The sequence below is a fragment of the Salmo trutta genome, chromosome 34, assembly GCF_901001165.1.
Source record: "Salmo trutta chromosome 34, fSalTru1.1, whole genome shotgun sequence".
In the NCBI taxonomy this organism is placed as follows: Eukaryota; Metazoa; Chordata; class Actinopteri; order Salmoniformes; family Salmonidae; genus Salmo; species Salmo trutta.
In genome coordinates this window covers 8,467,312-8,488,254 of record NC_042990.1, presented here as the reverse complement: position 1 = coordinate 8,488,254, position 20,943 = coordinate 8,467,312, and the positions used below count along the sequence as shown (strand labels likewise).

At 40.5% G+C, this 20,943-nt stretch overlaps 1 protein-coding gene across 2 annotated transcripts; it reads right to left on the bottom strand.

Moving 5' to 3' along the window:
- Window positions 1-9,886: 9,886 nt before the first annotated feature.
- LOC115173465 (CD209 antigen-like protein D) lies at window positions 9,887-20,540 on the bottom strand. Of its 2 annotated transcripts, none has more exons than XM_029731545.1 (8): window positions 20,127-20,540; window positions 15,771-15,857; window positions 12,687-12,809; window positions 12,277-12,348; window positions 12,088-12,162; window positions 11,032-11,195; window positions 10,792-10,919; window positions 9,887-10,692 (listed from the first exon to the last, which is right to left on the bottom strand). In XM_029731545.1, exons 1-8 carry the CDS (start codon window positions 20,200-20,202, stop codon window positions 10,524-10,526), a joined length of 894 nt encoding a protein of 297 aa, XP_029587405.1. In that variant the 5' UTR covers window positions 20,203-20,540; the 3' UTR covers window positions 9,887-10,523. The 2 variants fall into 2 exon arrangements, with proteins under 2 accessions (XP_029587405.1, XP_029587406.1); XM_029731546.1 differs by having other exon boundaries at window positions 15,771-15,851.
- Between the last annotated feature and the right edge of the window lie 403 nt (window positions 20,541-20,943).

The window sequence follows — 20,943 nt, the reverse complement described above, 5'->3', positions numbered from 1 at the left end:
ATTCTTATTATGAGTTGCATGTGAGGTATATACAGTACCAGTCAAAAGTTCGGATACAACTACTCATTCAAGGGTTTTTCTTTATTTGTACTATTGTCTACATTGTAGAATAATAGTGAAGACACCAGAACTATGAAATAATCAAAAAAGTGTAATATATATATATATATATATATATATATATATATTAGATTCTTCAAAGTAGCCACCCTTTGCCTTGATGACAGCTTTGCACACTCTTGGCATTCTCTCAACCAGCTTCACCTGGAATGCTTTTCCAACAGTCTGGAAGGAGTTACACCATAGGCTGTGCACTTGATGGCTGCTTTTCCTTTACTCTGCGGTCCAACTCATCCCAAACCATCTCAATTGGATTGAGGTCATCTGATGCAGCACTCCATCACTCTCCTTATTGGTTAAATAGCCCTTACACAGCCTGGAGGTGTGTTGGGTCATTGTCCTGTTGAAAAACAAATGATAGTCCCACTAAGCGCAAACCAGATGGGCTTGTGTATCACTGCAGAATGCTGTGGTAGCCATGCTGGTTAAGTGTGCCTTGAATTCTAAATAAATCACAGGCAGTGTCACCAGCAAAGCACCCCCACACCATCACACCTCCTCCATGCCTCACGGTGGGAACTACACATGCAGAGATCATCCGTTCACCTACTCTGCGTCTCACAAAGACATGGCAGTTGGAACCCAAAATCTCAAATTTGGACTAATCAGACCAAAGGACAGATTTCCACCGGTCTAATGTCCATTGCTTGTGTTTCTTGGCCCAAGCAAGTCTCTTCTTCTTATTGGTGTCCTTTAGTAGGGGTTTCTTTGCAGCAATTCGACCATGAAGGCCTGATTCACGCAGTCTCCTCTGAACAGTTGATGTTGAGATGTGTCAGTTACTTGAACTCTGTGAAGCATTTATTTGGTTTGCAATTTCTGAGGCTGGTAACTCTAATGAACTTATCTTCTGCAGCAGAGGTAACTCTGGGTCTTCCTTTTCTGTGGCGGTCCTCATGAGAGCCAGTTTCATCATATTGCTTGATGGTTTTTGTGACTTCACTTGAAGAAACTTTCAAAGTTCTTGAAATTTTCCACATTGACTGACCTTCATGTCTTAAAGTAATTATGGACTGTTGTTTCTCTTTGCTTATTTGAACTGTTCTTGCCATAATATGGACTTGATCTTTTGACAAATAGGGCTATCTTCTGTATACCACACCTACCTTGTCACCACAAAACTGATTGGCTGAAAACACATTAAGGAAAGGAATTCCACAAATGAACTTTTAACAAGGCACACCTGTTAATTGAAATGCATTTCAGGTGACTACCTCATGAAGTTGGTTGAGAGAACGCCAAGAATGTGCAAAGCTGTCAAGGCAAAGGGTGGCTACTTTGAAGAATATCGAATATAAAATATAACACTTTTTTGTTTACTACATGATTCCATGTGTTATTTTATGGTTTTGATGTCTTCACTATTATTCTACAATGTATAAAATAGTAAAAATAAAGAAAAACCCTTGAATGAGTAGGTGTGTCCAATCTTTTGACTGGTATTGTATAATACAGTTGAAGTCGGAGGTTTACATACACCTTAGCCAAACACATTTAAACTCGTTTTTCACAATTCCTGACGTTTAATATTAGTAAAAATTCCCTGTTTTAGGTCAGCTAGGATCACCACTTTATTTTAAAATAATGGGAAATGTCAGAATAATAGAGAGAATGATTTATTTCAGCTTTTATTTATTTTATCACATTCCCAGTGGGTCAGAAGTTTACATACACTCAATTAGTATTTGGTAGCATTGCCTTTAAATTGTTTAACTTGGGTCAAACGTTTTTGGTAGCCTTCCACAAGCTTCCCACAATAAGTTGAGTGAATTTTGGCCCATTCCTCCTAACAGAACTGGTGTAACTGATTCAGGTGTGTAGGCCTTCTTGCTCACACAAGCTTTTTTAGTTCTGCTCACAAATTTTCTATAGGATTGAGGTCAGGGCTTTGGGATGGCCACTCCAATACCTTAACTTTGTTGTCTTTTTTTGAGTGGTCCCATGGTATTTGTACTTGCGTATGATTGTTCGTACAGATGAACGAGGTACCTTCAGGCGTTTGGAAATTGCTCCCAAGGATGAACCAGACTTGTGGAGGTCTACACTTTTTTTTCTGAGGTCTTGGCTGATTTCTTTTGATTTTCCCATGATGACAAGCAAAGAGGCACTGAGTTTGAAGGTAGGCCTTGAAATATATCCACAGGTACACCTCCAATTGATGTCAATTAGCCTATCAGAAGCTTCTAAAGCCATGACATCATTTCTGGAATTTTCCAAGCTGTTTAAAGGCACAGTCAATTTAGTGTATGTAAACTTCTGGCCCACTGGAATTGTGATACAGTGAATTATAAGCGAAATTATTTGTCTGTAAACAATTGTTGGAAAAATTACTTGTGTCATGCACAAAGTAGATGTCCTACCAGAGGGGGGGGGGGGGCTGGTCATCATAGACAGCCAACAGGAACAGGTATGACTGAATATTGAATGAGTTTATATTAAAGTACACCTAAATCACCTTTCACTAAGGCCTCATGTTACGCACGCCTCTAGAAAGAGGGAACGCAACACCCTGCTACAACTTAACTCTCCTTGTTGTGAATAAGGTAGGGAAGTGTAGGTGTGAACAAGTATGACGAATAGGCAGAGAATACCGTTAACAGGGAATTTATTCCTTCACGTGGTAAGGTTGGGGAAAAGGGGCTGGACGGAACCAAAGCAAAGAAAGTAAATATCAAAGCCCCCTCTCCTACCTTAACTGCCTACCCACTACTTACCTAACTAGCACCACCTGGTGCACTAACCAAAATACAGGGGATGGTCCGCCCAGGTCTTTCCTAGTGTGCATAGACAGCAAACTACTACGGGTATATGTATGCCCGCGGGCCTCTTGCCTAAGCACTCCCTTGGTGCCTTCCCCTTCCCCCCGGGAACAAATGAAACAGAATTACACAAATGTAAGTCAATAATCAAAACACTGCATCCTATTGACACACACAACCAATCAGCTCCCTCAGCAACAACGAACGCTGTACATACCAAAATTCTTAGAAACAACCAACATGCTATAACCCTCTGCCATTAGCCTTGTCTCTCAGCAATCATCTCTCCTTCTGAGCAACAGAACTGGGGCTTATATAGCTTCAGAAGAAGTTAGTAATTGGAGACAGCTGCGTCCTGATGAGGGGGGTGGGGTCAGCTCTCCAAACAATCAATGTTGATTGACCAATCAGCTGTTCGTAGAGAATTTCAGGAATCCATTTCCTGAAATACATACATGATAATACACAAACCACAACACAGAAACTGGGGAACGTAACACCTCATATATCTCAAAGGGTTAACCTAATTCATAGCAGCACTCTAATATTAATCTCCAATGAATGATTCTGGTTAAGACGTTTTCAGATGAGCAAGTTCATAAAAAGATGCCTGATCAGGACCTCAAGTTCTGCATCGGGCTAACAGATACACAACAAGAGAAAACGTGGTTCTGGGTGGACAACAGACCTCTAGACGTCATGATATGTTGTATTCAAATAGTTATTCATTTACTTTAGATCACAACACTATATATAAATCATGATCTTTCAGTTAAATATTGCTGTGTAAGTATATTGTGATGTGTTTTCCATGACTGACACAACACAAAATGACTCGGCAAATCATGAGGGTTCATGTTACCCAAACAACATTGTTTATTTATGTGTTACCAGCTTTTTTCCCCTAGCTTCGGGTATGGCAACGAGCCTGATAACTGGCCAGGAAAATTGAGAAAATCCCAATAGTGAAGAAAGACTGTGTTAGAATGGGAAATTGTGGTACTAAAGACCTCAAGTGTTGGTTTGATGTCAACTGTGATAAGCCTCAAAGAAGAATATGTAAGACAATGTCAAGTGCATGAAATGGTATATTTGTGAAACTTAAAAGTTTCTTGAATTTTGCTCTCAACACAAAAGTATTTTCGAATATTTTTTGCTCGCATTAATAATGAGAAAAACTGTATTGGTGAGTGGATTACAGGAGATTACTGCTGATGTTCACAGACAGCTTATTTTATACATACATTTAAAACAAACAAAAAAATTACACTGTGGTGTAACACAAACCAATATTGTAACTTAGCCTGGCAAAAAAACATGTCAGATATCTTTTGTTCACACCATCTTGAATGTGTTTTGTACATTTGTATTTCTGCTTTTCAGTGTTGTTTCTAGGCCAAGGTCAATTGAAAACAACAATGTTGTGTGCATACAATATCTAAACATCTAAACATCATTAATAAAGTGTAAAAGGTTTGTTATTCAGCATTTTATTTAAAAATTGTTTTAAGATTAGCTACAGTAATAGGGACAACAAAAACTAGAGATGACTGAATGCCTACAGTACACTTCTTCTATGGTCATCCCTGTGGCTCAGTTGGTAGAGCATGGTGTTTGCAATGCCAGCCTGGTGTGTGTAACGCCAGGGTTGTGGGTTCGTATTCCCACTGCATTCACTACTGTAAGTCGCTCTGGATAAGAGCGTCTGCTAAATGACTAAAATGTAAAATGTGATGTATCAAGAATATTCAAAAGGTAGGCAATTCAATATTGTGTTGTAGGATTTGACTCAGCTTCAAAGTTAAAATGTGTTTCAGTTTGCTGCTTTGTAGTAACCTGAGAGGTCACACTATTCATTGTTAGATTACCAAGTTAGTAAAATGGAGTTTACACCTTCAGAATGTATTCATAACCCTTCACTTATACCACATTTTGTTAAGCTACAGCCTTATTCTAAAATGTATTAAATAGTTTTTTCCCCTCATCAATCTACACACAATACCCAATAATGACAAAGTTAAAAAATGTTTTTAGAAAATGTTTCAAATTTAATGAAAATGAAATACAGAAATATCTACACACCTGAGTCAATACATGTTAGAATCGCCTATGGCAGTGATTACAGCTGTGAGTCTTCCTGGGTAAGTACAATATTTGCATGTTATTCTTTTAAAAAAATATTCAAACTCTGACAAGTTGGTTATTGATCACTGCTAGACATCCATTTTCAAGCTGATTTAAATCCAAACTGTAACTAGGCCCCTCAGACACACTCACTGTCGTCTTGGTGAGCAACTCCAGTTTATATTTGGCCTTGTGTTTTAGATTATTGTCCTGCTGAAAGGTGAATTTGTCTCCCTGTGTCTGTTGGAAAGCAGTCTGAACCAGGTTTTCCTCTAGGATTCTGCCTGTGCTTCGCTCTATTCTGTTTCTTTTTATCCTAAAAAACGACCTACTGTAGTTCTTGCTGATGACAAGCATACTCATAACATGATGCTGCCCCCACCATGCTTGAAAATATGAAGAGTGGTGCTTAATGATGTGCTGTGTTGGATTTGACCCAAACATAGCGCTTGGTATTCAGGACATAAAGTTAATTTCATTGCCACATTTTTTGCAGTTTTACTTTAGTGCCTTATTGCGAACAGGATGCATGTTTCTGGAATATTTGTATTCTTTATAGGCTTCATTTTTTAAACTCTCATTTAGTTTAGTATTGTGGAGTAACTACAATGTTGTTGATCCATCCTCAGTTTTCCCCCATCACAGCCATTAAACTCTGTAACTGTGTTAAAGTTACCATTGGCCTCATGGTGAAATCTCCGGCAACTGAGTGAGGAAGGACGCCTATATCTTTGTAGTGACTGGGTGTACAATTAGGTGCCCTTCTTTGTGAGGCATTGGAAAACCTCCTTGGTCTTTTTTTGTTGAATCTGTGTTTGAAATTCACTGCTCGAATGAGGGACCTTAAAGATGCCAGCAGCATACCAGCCTGCATCCCACTGCTGGTTTGCTTCTGAAGCTAAGCAGGGTTGGTTCTGGTCAGTCCCTGGATGGGAGACCAGATGCTGCTTGAAGTTGGAGAGCCAGTAGGAGGCACTCTTTCCTCTAGTCTAAAAATATATCCCAATGCCCCAGGACAGTGATTGGGCACAATTTTGCTGTGTAGGGTGCAGTCTTTCAGATGGGATGTTAAAACAGGTGTGGTCTTTAAAGATCCTACGGTAGGGGTGTTAACCCTTGTTTCCTGGCTAAATCCAAATGTATACATCATACCATTATGGCCAGCTAATCATCCCCGACTTGCAATTGGCTCATTCCTCTACCCTGGTTGTTGTACATGAGAATGTGTTCTCAGTCAACTTACCTAGTTAAATACAATGTGTGGGGTACAGAGATGAAGACTTCAAAAAATAATTCCACACAGAGTCCATGCACTTGTTTTGCACATTTTCATTCCTGAACGTATTTAGTCTTGCTACAACAAAGGAGTTGAATACTTATTGACTCAAGAGATACCAGCTTTTTGTTTTTTATTAATTTTATAAAATATTCTAAAAACATTATTCCACTTTGACATTATGAGGTATTGTGTGTGTAGGCCAGTGACACAACATCTCAATTTAATTATGTTTAAATTCAGGCTGTAACACAATAAAATGTGGACAAGTTTCAGAGGTGTGAATACTTTCTGAAGGCACTGTATTACAGAGAATGAGAAGACCTGCTATAGAGGAACTGCTGGGGTGTTTTGTTCTGGGGAGATGTATAGGCTTCTGTAAGTGTCTCTGCACTGAGTGTTTAGAACTAGTCTTCATCTTGACTTACTGAAAGGCAGAGAGAATCAACAATGTCTGAGACTGCAAGTGTCTATATTAATACAATAAATCGCCAAAGGACTGAGGGGGAAGATTAAGATTAGTTTTAAACTCAGAACTTGATGATAATGCCTATGTATATAGCAATACATACTGTGCATTCGGAGAGTATTCAGACCCCTTGACTTTTTCTTAAGTTACAGCCTTAGTCCCTCATCAATCTACACACAACACACCATAATGATGACGCAAAAAACGTTTTTTTAGGAATTTCTACCAATGTATAAAAAAATTCTGAATTGTCTTACAGAAGTATTCATACCCTTTACTCAGTACTTTGTTGAAGCACCTTTAGCAGCGATTACAGCCTCAGGTCTTCTTGGGTATGACGTTACAAGCTTGGCACATATGTATTTGAGGAGTTTCTCCCATTCATCTTCGCAGATCCTCTCAAGCTCTGTCAGGTTGGATGGGGAGCGTCGCTGCACAGCTATTTTCAGGTCTCTTCAGATGTTCGATCAGGTTATACTGTATGGATAGTTACAACTTCACAATAAAAGGTAACCAAGACTCTTAAATAATACTTCGTTTATAATGCATATAATGTGCACACAAGCAGTATTAGTACTCAGTCACCTAATATAAATGAATAACATTGGAGAGTGTCCTTCATTCTCAACCTGTTTTAAGAGATGTCACCTGGACAAAGTTACACGCCCAAACGGAGAAAATGCAAAATTCAACAGTCCAAACATACTGTTCTTTGAACTCAAGTCATATTGCTTTTTGTCAGGCTGTTGGTCTATTGTCGGGTTGCATGTCTTGATTTATATAGTGATGACAATGGTATAGGTAGGCCTAGTTGGAGGGGGGAATCAAGATTACACCTCTCTCAACTAACGTGAACTACCATCACAAAAAAATCATGAATTAATGGGTTTGTACATAGTGTGATTGTACTTTGTAGCGCAAATGGAGAAGTTCTTTCTGCAACCACATGGGCGGGGAAGAAGAATAGGAGAACATTCACATGAGAACATTGGTTCCCTTATTATACGGACCACAAACACAAGAAGGGTCTCTCTCTGTCACCTCTAAGATGGGACAGAACAGTATCAAGAGCCTTGGTCTTGCTCCCTAGAATCATAGGTTTTGGAAAGTGTTCAGACACCTTGACCTTTTTCACATTTTGTTACGTTACAGGCTTATTCTAAAATGGATACAAGTTTTTCCCCCTCATCAATCTACACACAATGACACATGTATTTAGACATTTATGCAAAACATTAAAAAAAAAATAAAACACTGAAATATATGATATACATAAGTATTCAGACCCTTTACTCAGTACTTTGTTGAAGCACCTTTTGCAGCGATTACAGCCTTGAGTCTTCTTGGGTACGACGCTACAAGCTTTGACACCTGTATTTGGTGAGTTTCTCCCATTCTTCTCTGCAGATCCTCTCAAGCTCTGTCAGGTCGGATGGGGAACGTCACTGCACAGCTATTTTCAGGTCTCTCCAGAGATGTTCGATCGGGTTCAAGTCCTGGCTCTGGCTGGGCCACTCAAGGACATTCAAAGACTTGTCCTGAAGCCACTCCTGCATTGTCTTGGCTGTGAACTTAAGGTCATTGTCCTGTTGGAAGGTGAGCCTTCGACCCAGCTCTGGAGGTTTTCATCAAGGATCTCTCTGTACTTTGCTCTGTTCATCTTTTCCTCGATCCTGACTAGTCTCCGAGTCCCTGCCGCTGAAAAACTTCCCCAAAGCATAATGCTGCCACCACCATGCTTCACCGTAGGGATGGTGCCAGGTTTCCTCCAGACGTGACACTTGGTATTCAGGCCAAAGAGTTCAATCTTGGTTTCATCAGACCAGAGAATCTTGTTTCTCATGGTCTGAGAGTCCTTTAAATGCCTTTTGGCAAACTCCAACCGGGCTGTCATGTGCCTTTTAATGAGGAGGGGCTTCCGTCTGGCCACTCTACCATAAAGGCCTGATTGGTGGAGTGCTGCAGAGTTGGTTGTCCTTCTGGAAGGTTCTCCCATCGTCACAGAGGAACTCTGGAGCTGTGTCAGAGTGACGAGCAGGTTCTTGGTCACCTCCCTGAACAAGGTCCTTCTCCCCGATTGCTCAGTTTGGCAGGGTGGCCAGCTCTAGGAAGAGTCTTGGTGGTTCCAAACTTCTTCCATTTAAGAGTGATGGAGGTCACTGTATTCTTGGGGAATTTCAATGCTTCAGACATTTTTTTGGAAGCCTTCCCCAGATCTGTGCCTCGACACAATCCTGTCTCGGAGCTCTACAGACAATTCCTTCGACCTCATGGCTTGGTTTTTGCTCTGACATACACTGTCAACTGTGGGACCTTATATAGACAGGTGTGTGCCTTTCCAAATCGTCAAGGATGATCAATGGAAACAGGATGCACCTGAGCTCAATTTCGAGTCTCATAGCAAAGGGTCTTTCTGGGGGTTCAAAATGTGGAAAAAGGAAATGGGTCTGAATACTTTCCGAATGGACTACGTCTGTCCTAGCTCGCTCCTTAATGTCTTAATATAAATTACCGATTGTTTCTTATTCGCTCCTCGTCCCCTTATGCCATAGTTTGTACATCTCAATTGTCAGTAGAAACCACATTTGTTTAAGCAAGTCAGCCATATCAGCTTTGTTTTTTTTTAAAGGCAGTAAATGAGGCTCCACTGATAGCCAGGTGTAGCAGTGATAAGGTGTTGGGACTCTGCTGTTGGGACAGCTTTATGTAGGCCCTAACAGTTTATTTGTCACCGTTATAGTGCTATTTATGTATTGTTTAGTGTTGTGGCTTTGCTGGCAAGTTAAAAAAAAATGGATGAGTTTATCACATTAAGATTTACATGCTAAAATCGCCACTGACCATGTATGAGGCTCCATTTCACCATCTTGGTAATCTAATAATGAATAGTGATCTCTACTGTAAAGCAGCATGTAAATGGTGGGTATGGGGACACTAATAAATCCCTTTAATACACCAACTTTAAAGCTTTGTGTCAAACCTCAAATGACAATTATTTACTATCTACCTTTTGAATACTCATAATACACCACTAGAGAAGCGTACAGTAGGCATTCTGGCATCTACTTTTTCTAGCCCCTGAACTACAGTAGGTAAGACTAGTCTTTATAATAAATACACTGCTGAAAAAAAAAAAGGATTTTACTTTTGACACTTTATTCATTCAATGGTTTCCTGATGTTTGGATATACACAATATTTTTTTCTCAAATGACTGGTCTAGAGACAACACTGATAAGCAGAAATATACATGTACAAAACACACTGAGGATGGTGTACAGGTGTAGGATTTTATTTTATCACTCTTGTTTCTGAGAATATTTCTGCACCGCAAAATGCAGTTATGCTTCATGATTTACATAAATTAAATGTTAAACCCACACACTTAACAATACTGCACTTTTCATGTAGCCTAAATTTGGCCAGGTAACAGCTTAACCACCAATCAAGCAACATTTGATTGAAGGACTAAAGTTCAAATCCTGTTGCTGTAACAATACTGGGAAAATTAAGATCCAACACCTGTAGCCTACTGAGAAGTGAAGAGGTGTGAACTGAATATATCTGACATGTTTTTCATTAGACTCAGTTGGAGATTTGGTTTGTTTTACACCATAACATTTGTTTTACAAATAAAGATGTGAATATCAGCAGTAATCTACTGTAAACCAGTCACAATACAGTTTCTCCTCACTTCTTTTTATCAATGCCAGCAAAAAATACTTGTTGTTCAGAGACATATTTAAGGAACTTTTGAGTTTCTTAAAGATACTGTTTCACAAGGGGGATTTTGTCTCACATATTCTTCTTTGAGTCTTATTACAGTTGAAATCTATCCAACTCTTGGCGTCTTTAGTACCACCCGGTTCCCCCATTCTAGCACAGTCTTCACCGTCGGGATTTTCTCCTTTCCAGTCATCAGGCTCCTGGTTACCAATCCAGAAGCTATGGAGTGAAGGATGATAATACATAAGAGGTATGATCATAATACGTTTTCATCTAGGGTGATTGTATTATGATATTGATTTGAACATGCATTCAAACCTTGTGCTTAGAGATGAACCATCCACCCATAACCACTCGTTCTCTTTTATACTGTCCGTCAGCCCAATCCAGAACTTCTCTTCAGGCTCCGTAGTTATTTTTGAACCAATTTTCTGATCTAAGAATTTCTTCACCAGAAACATTGTTTGGAGAATTATGTCAAGATTTGTCATTTCTATGTTAGTAGAGGAAAGGAAAAATGTGCATCAAAACAACTGAGAGAATCAATAATAGTCATACCTGCTCCTCTAGGCTCCCTATGATGACAAGGTGTCCCCCCCTGGTGATACACTCATCCCGACTCTGAGCCCAGGTCAGTTCATCAGGGGAGAAGTAATAGCACTTCCCCCCATAATACTCCCAGTCTTTAGCACAGTTCATAGGTTTAGGATAGTCTTTATTCCCTGTGGAGAGAACAGATATAACCATTGTCAGTGCCCCGTACACTACACTGATCTCTATGCCTACCTATAGTCAAATGCCTTTTGTTTTATGTTACTAATGGTGTACAATCCATGTGGATATGAGACATACTGTAGGATTATCTCACAACTATTCAAGTATGCTATATTGTTGCATCAATTAATAAGGAGGAACTAAAACAAAAATAGACTGCCTCTGAAGTTGACAACTTGATTTGAAGTGGTTTTGAGTTTAACTCAGGATTGCTATCTGAAACAGGTTTTTATCTTGGGTCATAATACAACCTACTACATCTGAGTAAACACATTCCCTCGTAGTATAATCTCATCTGTGTTTGTAGGGCAAGAGGGTGCAGTTGTCTGCTTTCTCAATTCTTCATTTTGTTGCCAAACTGTTGTGAATAAAGATAATTATGCTTTTTCACAGGTTGAAGTTTATTGCCATGAATCCTGCCCTGATGGCAGAACTGAGTGATTTCTGCTAGTTGGGCCACACAAAGATTATGAAAACAAAAGTGAGCTGTTTGGTCTTCATTTAAGGTTTGGGCTAGCAGTGTGTTTAAGATTAGTGTTAAGGTTAGGGTTCAAATCTGATTTTATGACTTTGTGCGTGTGCCAGCTGGTGACCATGCTGCAGACCTGCCACCAGGGCAAGATTCATGACAATAAATGCCAACCTGAATCATTTTCACAGCGTGACATAGGAATCCATACTTTTTGGAATTATCCAACACTGAGTGTTTTAGCAATAACAAAAGCTGCAATTTTTTCTAATATTATTTAATAAGGATGAAAATGTCACTGGATTCAATGGAAAGGCTGTATTAGTGGTAGACAATACAATTTAATTGGAGGGTCATATGTGTCAACACACCTGCACATTCCTTCTCCTGAAGCTCTTTGATCTTGTCTTGCAGTTCTTGAAGCTCTCTGTTTTTGATCATTAAATCTAGTTGCCAAAAGATAACAGTTCTGACTCATGTTCCCTACATCCAGCTACATATAAACAACAGTTATATTAGAAAACCGATGTGAACATTTTCTTTAAAAGCTTTTTCCAAACCTGTAAGATTTCGATCGCAAGCCGCTTGCAGAATTTGGAGCTCTGTGTTTTTGGTTGACAGGTTGCTGTTATCTGATTGCAAAAATACATACATTTTAAATTGTAGGAATCTGACCAACATTCTTCTGCATAATAATGTAATATTAGTTGATTGTGAAAAGTATTAAATAGCTATTTTATTCACCAACATTTTTATACAGGATCTTGTATCAGTTACAGAAATTAGACAATGACCTGGCATGAAACATTAATCCATTTGAAGCACTACTGTGGGGATTTTCCAGCTCTTGTGCTAAAAATGTGCCTAGATATTTCTGTATTTTCATAGCTCTGGACAAGAGCCTCTATGAATCTGTCTCCGATATAGAGTCTGCTTTAGACTAGCCATCTCCACTATCTAGGTCACTCACACAGGAACCGAAGTCCAATGACCGTCCCCATCAGAAGAAAACAGAGAGTCACCAGGACCACTTTGACAGGGTCACATCCACCTGCTCTGACCTTTGACCCCTCCTGAGAATCAGAGTCACCAGCTGAGGAGAGAGAGAGAATGAATTAAACTGACCTATAAGACTCGCTACTTCATTTTATTGTATGTTAGACATGAAGAAAACGTACACTGAGGGTGTTTCTCAAAATGCATACTGTGCTCAGAGCACACAAATTGGAACACGGGAGGTTCACAGTATGATTCCAAATCAAAGTATGCAAAACGGAGCATGGAGGACACTTCTCAAATGCGTACTCCGTTTGTACATACTTTGAAGCATGCATTGATGCAAGCGTCAGAAAGTATACAATGAAATATGACGCAACCACAACATTATTTTAACTGAAGCGAGAGAAAATACACTCCGGCTAAATCATTGAGTCGACAAACAATCCGTAGTGGGCAGAGAGGCGGTCGGGGTGTTGGGCGAAGGCCACAGTAGGGAAGATGGCGGAAAAGGAAATAAGGAAGAAAGTGGAGCATATTATGAATAAACATGGAGTGGGGGATTACACAGGCCTTCTGAAAGATCTGGTGAAGGAGAAGGACAGATAAAAGGAGAGACATGGAAGATTTCTTGTGAATATTTAATGGAGGATGACACAGAACTTTTGGAAGAGCTTGAGGAGATGGGACAGGAGGAGAGTGAGGATCAATTAAATGTGGCGGCAGGTGCAGTGATGACTGCTGCGTAGAAGTTGAGTGTAGAGGGAAGTAGTGGTGAAGAAGGTGGGCGTCAAGTACAAAAACAGGGATACGTTCTCCAGTAGTTCAGAGATGGAACTTGAGAGTGAGGAACCTGCGGCGAAGATTGTCCCAAGGCTGATTTTGGCCCAGTGAGATTTATTTAACTAGGCAAGTCCGTTAAGAACAAATTCTTATTTACAATGACAGCCTACACCAGCTAAACCCTAACCAGGATGACACTGGGCCAATTTTGCGCCACCCTATGGGACTCCCGATCACAGCCGGTTGTGATACAGCCCAGAATCAAACCACTGCTAGCACTGTGATGCAGTGCCTTAGACCTCTGCGCCACTCGGGAGCCCGAAGGGAATGGATACTTGTTGTTTGGTTGATCCATATGTGGTGGCAGGTTGGGTGGAGGAGAGGTTGGGGACTGTTGAGTTGGTGAAAGTAACTTGGAATGGACTCAATGATGTATTATGTTTCCTCCCCCCAGAGGGAGAGGGCACTCTGGATTACGAGATTAGGGAGAAGAATTGTGCCGTGCTTTGCTCTCCGGAGCAAGGCGCCGTTGAAAGGAGTGATAACGAGAGTGGCATTAAGTGTTGAGGAGGACCAGTTGAAATGGAGGATTCCCAGTGTCTGTGACACCCGCCACTTGATGAGACATAGATACGGTGGTTAAACGGAGAAGACATCATCTGTCATGCTGAGTTTTGATGCAGAGTCGTTACCAAATAAGGTCAAGGTAGGAAGTGTCAGTTATCACATGAGAGTTTGTTACGAAAATATTACTGTGTTTTAGCTGTCATGTTTATGGGCATATTGCAGCAGTGTGTAGGAGGGACATGCCCAGATGTGAGAAGTGTGCAGGACGGCATGAGACGAAGGAATGTGTGGAGAAAGTTGTGTGTGTTAATTGTGAGGGTGATCATGGGGATGGAGATCGGAGGTGTCCGGTGAGAGAAAGGCAGATTGAGGTTGCCAGGGTCAGAATAGAACAGAAAGTTGGAGCCCAGGCTGTGGGGTGGCGCACAATTGGGGTGGCGCACAATTGGCCCAGCGTCGTCCGGGTTAGGGAGGGTTTGGCCGGCAGGGATATATCCTTGTCTCAACGCGCACTAGCGACTCCTGTGGCAGGCCGGGCGCAGTGCACGCTGACCAGGACTCAAGGTGTATTGTGTTTCCTCCGACACATTGGTGCGGCTGGCTTCCGGGTTGGATGGGCAGTGTGTCAAGAAGCAGTGTGGCTTGGTTGGGTTGTGTTTCGGAGGACGCATGGCTCTAGACCATCACCTCTCCCGAGTCCGTACGGGAGTTGCAGCGATGAGACAAGACTGTAACTACTATCAGTTGGATACCGCGAGATTGGGGAGAAAGAAAGGGGAACAAAAATAAAACAGAAAGTGTTGTATGCCTAAGCAGTGAAGAGAGTGGTAGAGTTAGATGGGTACAGTGTGAGAGCATTCCTGTGAGTAGGCGGAGATCAAGAGTGATGGGAAGAATAGGTGCTTCAGTACAGTGGGCTTTTTAGCATTTATAGCCATGGTTGTTAATTGTACCGCAGAAATGAATCGAATGTCACAGAATAGTTGTAATGGCAGCGGCAGAGAAGTACCTGGGATTGCTCACCTGCTCTTTCTATGACATAGACTGACCAGGTGAAAGCTATGATCCCTTATTGATGTCACTTGTTAAACCCACCAAATTAGTGTAGGTGAAGGGGAGGTGACAGGTTAAGGTGAAGGATTTTTAAGCCTTGAGACATTTGAGACATGGATTGTGTATGTGTGCCATTCAGAGGGTGAATGGGCAAGACAAAATATTAAAGTGCCTTTGAACGGGGTATGGTAGTAGGTGCCAGGCGCACCGGTTTGAGTGTGTCAAGAACGGAAACAATGCTCAGTTTTTCAAGCTCAACAGTTTCTTGAGTGTATCGAGAATGGCCCACCACCCAAAGAACATCCAGCCAACTTGACACTACATTGGAGTCAACATGGGCCAGCATCCCTGTGGACGTTTTGACACCTTGTAGAGTCCATGTACCGACAAATTGAGGCAGTTCTGATGGCAAAAGGGGGTGCACCTCAATATTAGGAAGGTGTTCCTCATGTTTTGTACACAGTGTATGACTCATAGGAACAAGGTTTTTGACGAAAATGCTCAATTAGAATCTGTTCATCTTGTAAACCTTTTCTTCACCCATATGTAGGAAACTTCCTCATTGTTTTGCTTAGCTTGCACTTTGCACTGACTTCATCTGACCCACACAATCCCGCGCATATTCACCCACCCACACACATTCACACACACATACCATTAGTGTCGGTAGATTGTTGGTTGCGTCCGTCTTTGGGAATTGAGATTTCAGAGTACGTGGCGTCATTCGCTGTGGATGCTGTTGCTGGAATGCAACCATGAAAGTGTGAGCACAAGACAAAACTCCTCTCTTCACATTGGCTGTTCCTGAACCAGCATTTTTAACACTCAGTTTATTCGTTTTTAGCACCTTGGTTCTGTTTTCACAAGAATGCGGTATAATTCTGTACAAACTCAAAACAGATCATGAAAAAGGCTGTTGTTTGAAAACTTTAAGCACATTTTCAATTGACTAAGCAATAACACAAATAACACAGTAACTTTTTCACCAAACCTGATCACTGTTTCATCTAGAAATACCTTTCATATAAAGTCATTGCCTTTTCACAATGCAATGCTCACAATACTTTTCATATGATTCTCTTTTCATTTGTTTAAATACATTTGACCATCACTTCATCCAACTGCGCTTAATGGCTGACCACTTAACCGTTTGGTAAACCTATGAATTTTAAACTGGTTTGTCCACTATCAATGGATTTTGAGAACTACAGAAATAAAGTGTGTTTGTAAAGTATAAACATCTAAATGACATGTATGATGCATGATAATCATACATAATGGACTACTAGTTGTTGCTACCGTAAATTCCGGACTATAAGCCGCAACTTTTTTCCCAGCTTTGAACCTCGCGGCTTAAACAATGACGTGGCTAATATATGGATTTTTCCCGCTTTCAAATTTTTTTTCTAAAAAAAAAAACATTCTGTGACGTGCTCAGTTTTTTGGCGGCATGAAGCTTTCATTAGACCAATGAAATTGCCGAACGGGTTATGGTCAAACAACTTTTTGGTTTACTGTTTAGATTAAATCGAGCGCTCTCAAACTTCCCATCATTCTGATTACGGTAGTCATTTTGTCACCCTCATCATGGCAAAGACATGGAGAAATGCATATGATGCAGCTTTCAAGTTGAAGGCGATTGATCTGGCTGTTGGAAAAGGAAATAGAGCTGCTGCACGGGAGCTTGGTCTTAATGAGTCGATGATAAGACGTTGGAAACAGCAGCGTGAGGAATTGACTCAGTGCAAAAAGACAACTAAAGCTTTTATTTTTTGTTACAAGCCGTGTTTCGTTAAAGCCTGTGTAAAGTTCATTTGTTTCAATGTACCGGTAGGCACCTGCGGCTTATAGACATGTGCGGCTTATTTATGTTTAAAATAATTGTTTTTTTTTAATTCAGTGGGTGTGGCTTATATTCAGGTGCGCTTAATAGTCCGGAAATTACGGTAATTGATTTCAATATGGAGCAGGAAAGACAGCAAGGGAGAGGTGGAAATCAAAGAGCTTGTGGACAAGGGGCTTGTTAGAGAGGTGGGCATGGGCCCCATCAAAGAGGTGGACATCAGAGAGAGGGAGGCAGACGGCAGGGAACTGTTGTGTCTAATGAAATCAGGGCCATCGTCGTTGAACGTGATAAACAGAGGCCTTACTATGGCAGAGGCTGATAGATTAGTTCACCCCAATCTGAAAAGGTCAATTGTCAATTTGATCCTGAGAATTTCACCAAGAAAACCGGTAAGTCTTAAGGATATGCACTATGCTTTACATTTACAGTAAATGACATATTGTAATGCATGTAAATTCACAAAACATGTTACTGTATTCTTCCAGTATGATCTATTGACAGTATACTCTGTTCTACCCTCAGAACCGACAGAAGACCCCATGGCCGTGGCCGTGTGCTGACCGACCAGAAGGAGTGGGCAGTGGTGGAAATGGTGAGGGCCAGGAATGACATACGGCTGTCCGAAATAAAGCAGGCCATTGAGGAGAACGATGACCCCTTTGCCAATGTGACATCCATCAGCCTACCAACAATGGCCCACCTTTTGAAGAGGCACCAGGTATCTATGAAACACATTTACCTGGTGCCTTTTGAGAGAAACAACGACCGGGTGAAACAACTGCAGGCCGAGTATGTTCAGGTACAGCACTATATACTGTATTACTGTTACATGACAATATCATATTGTAACTATACTGTAAAAAGAACTAACCAAAATATATTTTAGAGGGTGATGCTGCTGTGAACCATCACAAATATATATTTGTTGATGAAGTGGGCTTCAACCTGGCCAAATCTCAGCGCCGTGGGCGGAAACTCATCGTCCAACTGGCAACCATCCAAGTGCCTGGACAATGTGGGGGAAACATCTCAATGTACGCAGCTATTTCTGAGGATGGTGTGGCAGGATGTAGGGCATTACTTGGATCCTACAACGCTGCACATCTCACTGTGTTTCTCAATGAAATTGAGCAGGCCTGTCAAGGTGAAGGGGTAACCTATGTCACTGAGTGTGACAATGTCAGGTTCCCCCCTGCAGAGGTGGTTCAGGCATGGTTTTGGGCCCATCCCCAATTCATGGCCCTATACTCTTCTTTGCTCAACCCTATTGAGGAATCTTTTTCAGCATGGAGGTGGAAGCTGTACGATCGCCATCCCTATGAGCGTGCCGCCCTACTTCTGGCCATGAATGAGGCATTCGACGACATCAATGCAGACCAATGTCAAGCTTGGATTAGCCATGTCAAAAGGTTTTTGCTGCGGTGCATGAATAATGAGGACATTCGCTGTGTTGTGGATGAGAATTTATGGCCAAATGCTCAAGACAGGGTTCACGCAAACGAATGGGTGCTAATCCTCATGTTTTATTTTCAGTCATTTAATTACTTAGTTTCATTTACGATTATATCTGGAAAACATGTATTTTTTTGCATGAATTATTGTAGAGGATATCTTCATTGACCACACCTTTGATTACACATTGAATAGATATTATGGAAATTGTAGCATTTCTGTCAATTCTGTTGGGTAATTTAAGTGTATTGCCTAACGTGAACTGTAATTTACAGTACTGCAGCATTTTACTTTCAGCACTTCTAAGGGCGATTTGAAACACGCGTCTTGCTTTGTTTTCTATTGGATTAACTGGTAGTTAAAACGACTAAATAGAAAATATATTATTATGTTATGTTGATTAAACCAATGTTCTCATTATATTTCACAATAAACAGATTTTGAATCAATGGTTGTGTGGTGAGAGATGTTTACAATCCAAATGAATGCACAATGACAGGTTTTGAGTGAAAGACTGAGTTACAAGTGTGACCAGTTTAGAGTGTTGGAATCGGCTAAACTTTGAACATTGAGATATGAAATAAATGATAGAGACGAAGCCTTGAATAGAAAGTCTGTAGCAAGCCAGAAGGCTTTGGAATGTGTTTGGAGGAGAAGAGAACGATGTGTTGATATAGAGAAGATGGATGAATAGCTGGGGATTAGGTGAAGGAGGGGTTGAGGTCAGGAGGTGAGGGCTGAGGTCAGTTACCCTTAAAGGAGTAATCAGGGTTAGTATCTGGTTACCTTCTTTCTCTTGGGCATAAACTAAGGATTGGAGAGAGGGAGTGTCTTAAGTAGGATGTATATAACTGTGATGTGAGAAGTTTTACTGTCTGATTACAGCTGTACAGAACCTTTGGGAAGAATTAAACTTGGTTAAAGCTTCTCTAGTGTCTGTGGGTTATTTACTCTGAAAAATAAGAACCTAACGAGTTGTGTACTAAGAGTTGTGAAAATGTACCAGACACTTGTGAAAATTTGACCAAAGCGACAAAGTAAAACTGCAATGTAAAATAATCAGCACAGATCACTGATAAGGCATGAAGCGTACATGAAGTGTTGCATGCAAACCAGCTAACAAATATGTTTCCTGCAAACCCTTTGAATTGTAGTCTCTAAAATGTCTTTGTGATGTAAGTCATTTTTGTCCTAGCAAACATGTTTTGAAGTAGGGTATCAATATGTGTTAAATAAAGTCAATGTAGTATAAATATAATTTTAAAGGGGCCATCTGGGGATTTTTTGGTAAACTGCTGAGGGATGGGGCTGGAGGAATGTAACCACTCAAGTTCATAGACGGCACTATGGGAGCGAGGACAGACCATCCATGACCATGAGATACAAATGATAGTTTTAACCATGATTTGAAGCCAAACGGAGTTTGTTTACAATTACATTGTATATAAACAATGGGGTAAAACAAGCTTACATTTGTTCTGATGGGGTAATACAGTTGAACTAAGCTGATGAGACGTTTATAAGTAATACTCTTCAAGAATCAACAGCTATATAGCATTCATTTAAAAAACTGATCCTAGATTGCCCCTTAAAGATTACGGATGTATATATTGGCAGATAGAGGAAGCTTTATGTTGAACATTCTCCACACCCTGAGCATACAGCATGATTATAAAAATAGATTTTAGTGACAGATTTTAGTTTAGTGCTTACCACCATCTTTTCCTTCAGTCCTTTGTTGCTTTTTGAACTTCACATCAGCGTGGACTATTCCTTCAGACATACTCATCTAAACACTTATACCAAACACTTATTACATCAACTTAAATAGACACTTATTTTATATGATGGGGACAGAGGGAGGGACTATGTTGAAAAAAACAATTGTGCAATGAAAGGACTTCTCTTTTCTCTCTTTGCAGCATTAATTTTACTAACCATCTAAATTCAGTTATTAATACAAGTACTAATTAATAAGTGGTAGGCATATTGATATTGTAAAGACCTTAACCCAACACGTGGCGACCTTGTATTCCACACTGGAAATCACCAAGCTGCTGAAAGGCGTTATTGTTGTAAACCTACCATAACAGCAAGAGGTACACACACACGCAGACCCACACACACTCACAGCTGATAGAGCTTTCCTGCCTGACACTGAATTGGCTCTAGAACTTCTCATCTATTGTTATATCTCTGGTAGACAATCACACTCCCTTTAAACGCCTTAGAGTTCAAAATAGAACAAATCCTTGGTTCCCTATAAAACTTTCAGATCTCATTTTGAGAAGTTAGACTTGAAAAACTGACTCTTTCACGTCCTGACCATAGTAAGTTGTTATTTTCTATGGTAGAGTAGGTCAGGGCGTGACAGGGGTTTTTTCTAGTTTAGTTTTTCTATGTTGTTATGCTCTAGTTTTGTATTTCTATGTTGGGTTGTTCTAGTTTTTGTATTTCTATGTTGGACTTTGTTTGAGATGATCTCCAATTAGAGGCAGCTGGTCATCGTTGTCTCTAATTGGAGGTCATA

What these genes read in the sequence shown, in the direction of transcription:
- LOC115173465 (XM_029731545.1), bottom strand. Translation starts at nt 20,202, where the DNA reads ATGAGTATGTCTGAAGGAATAGTCCACGCTGATGTGAAGTTCAAAAAG. An exon ending in TTGCGATCGAAATCTTACAG is followed by an intron (nt 12,163 to 12,276) that starts GTTTGGAAAAAG and finishes TTTGGCAACTAG; the next exon opens with ATTTAATGATCAAAAACAGA. An exon ending in GGTTCATCTCTAAGCACAAG is followed by an intron (nt 10,693 to 10,791) that starts GTTTGAATGCAT and finishes TTCACTCCATAG; the next exon opens with CTTCTGGATTGGTAACCAGG.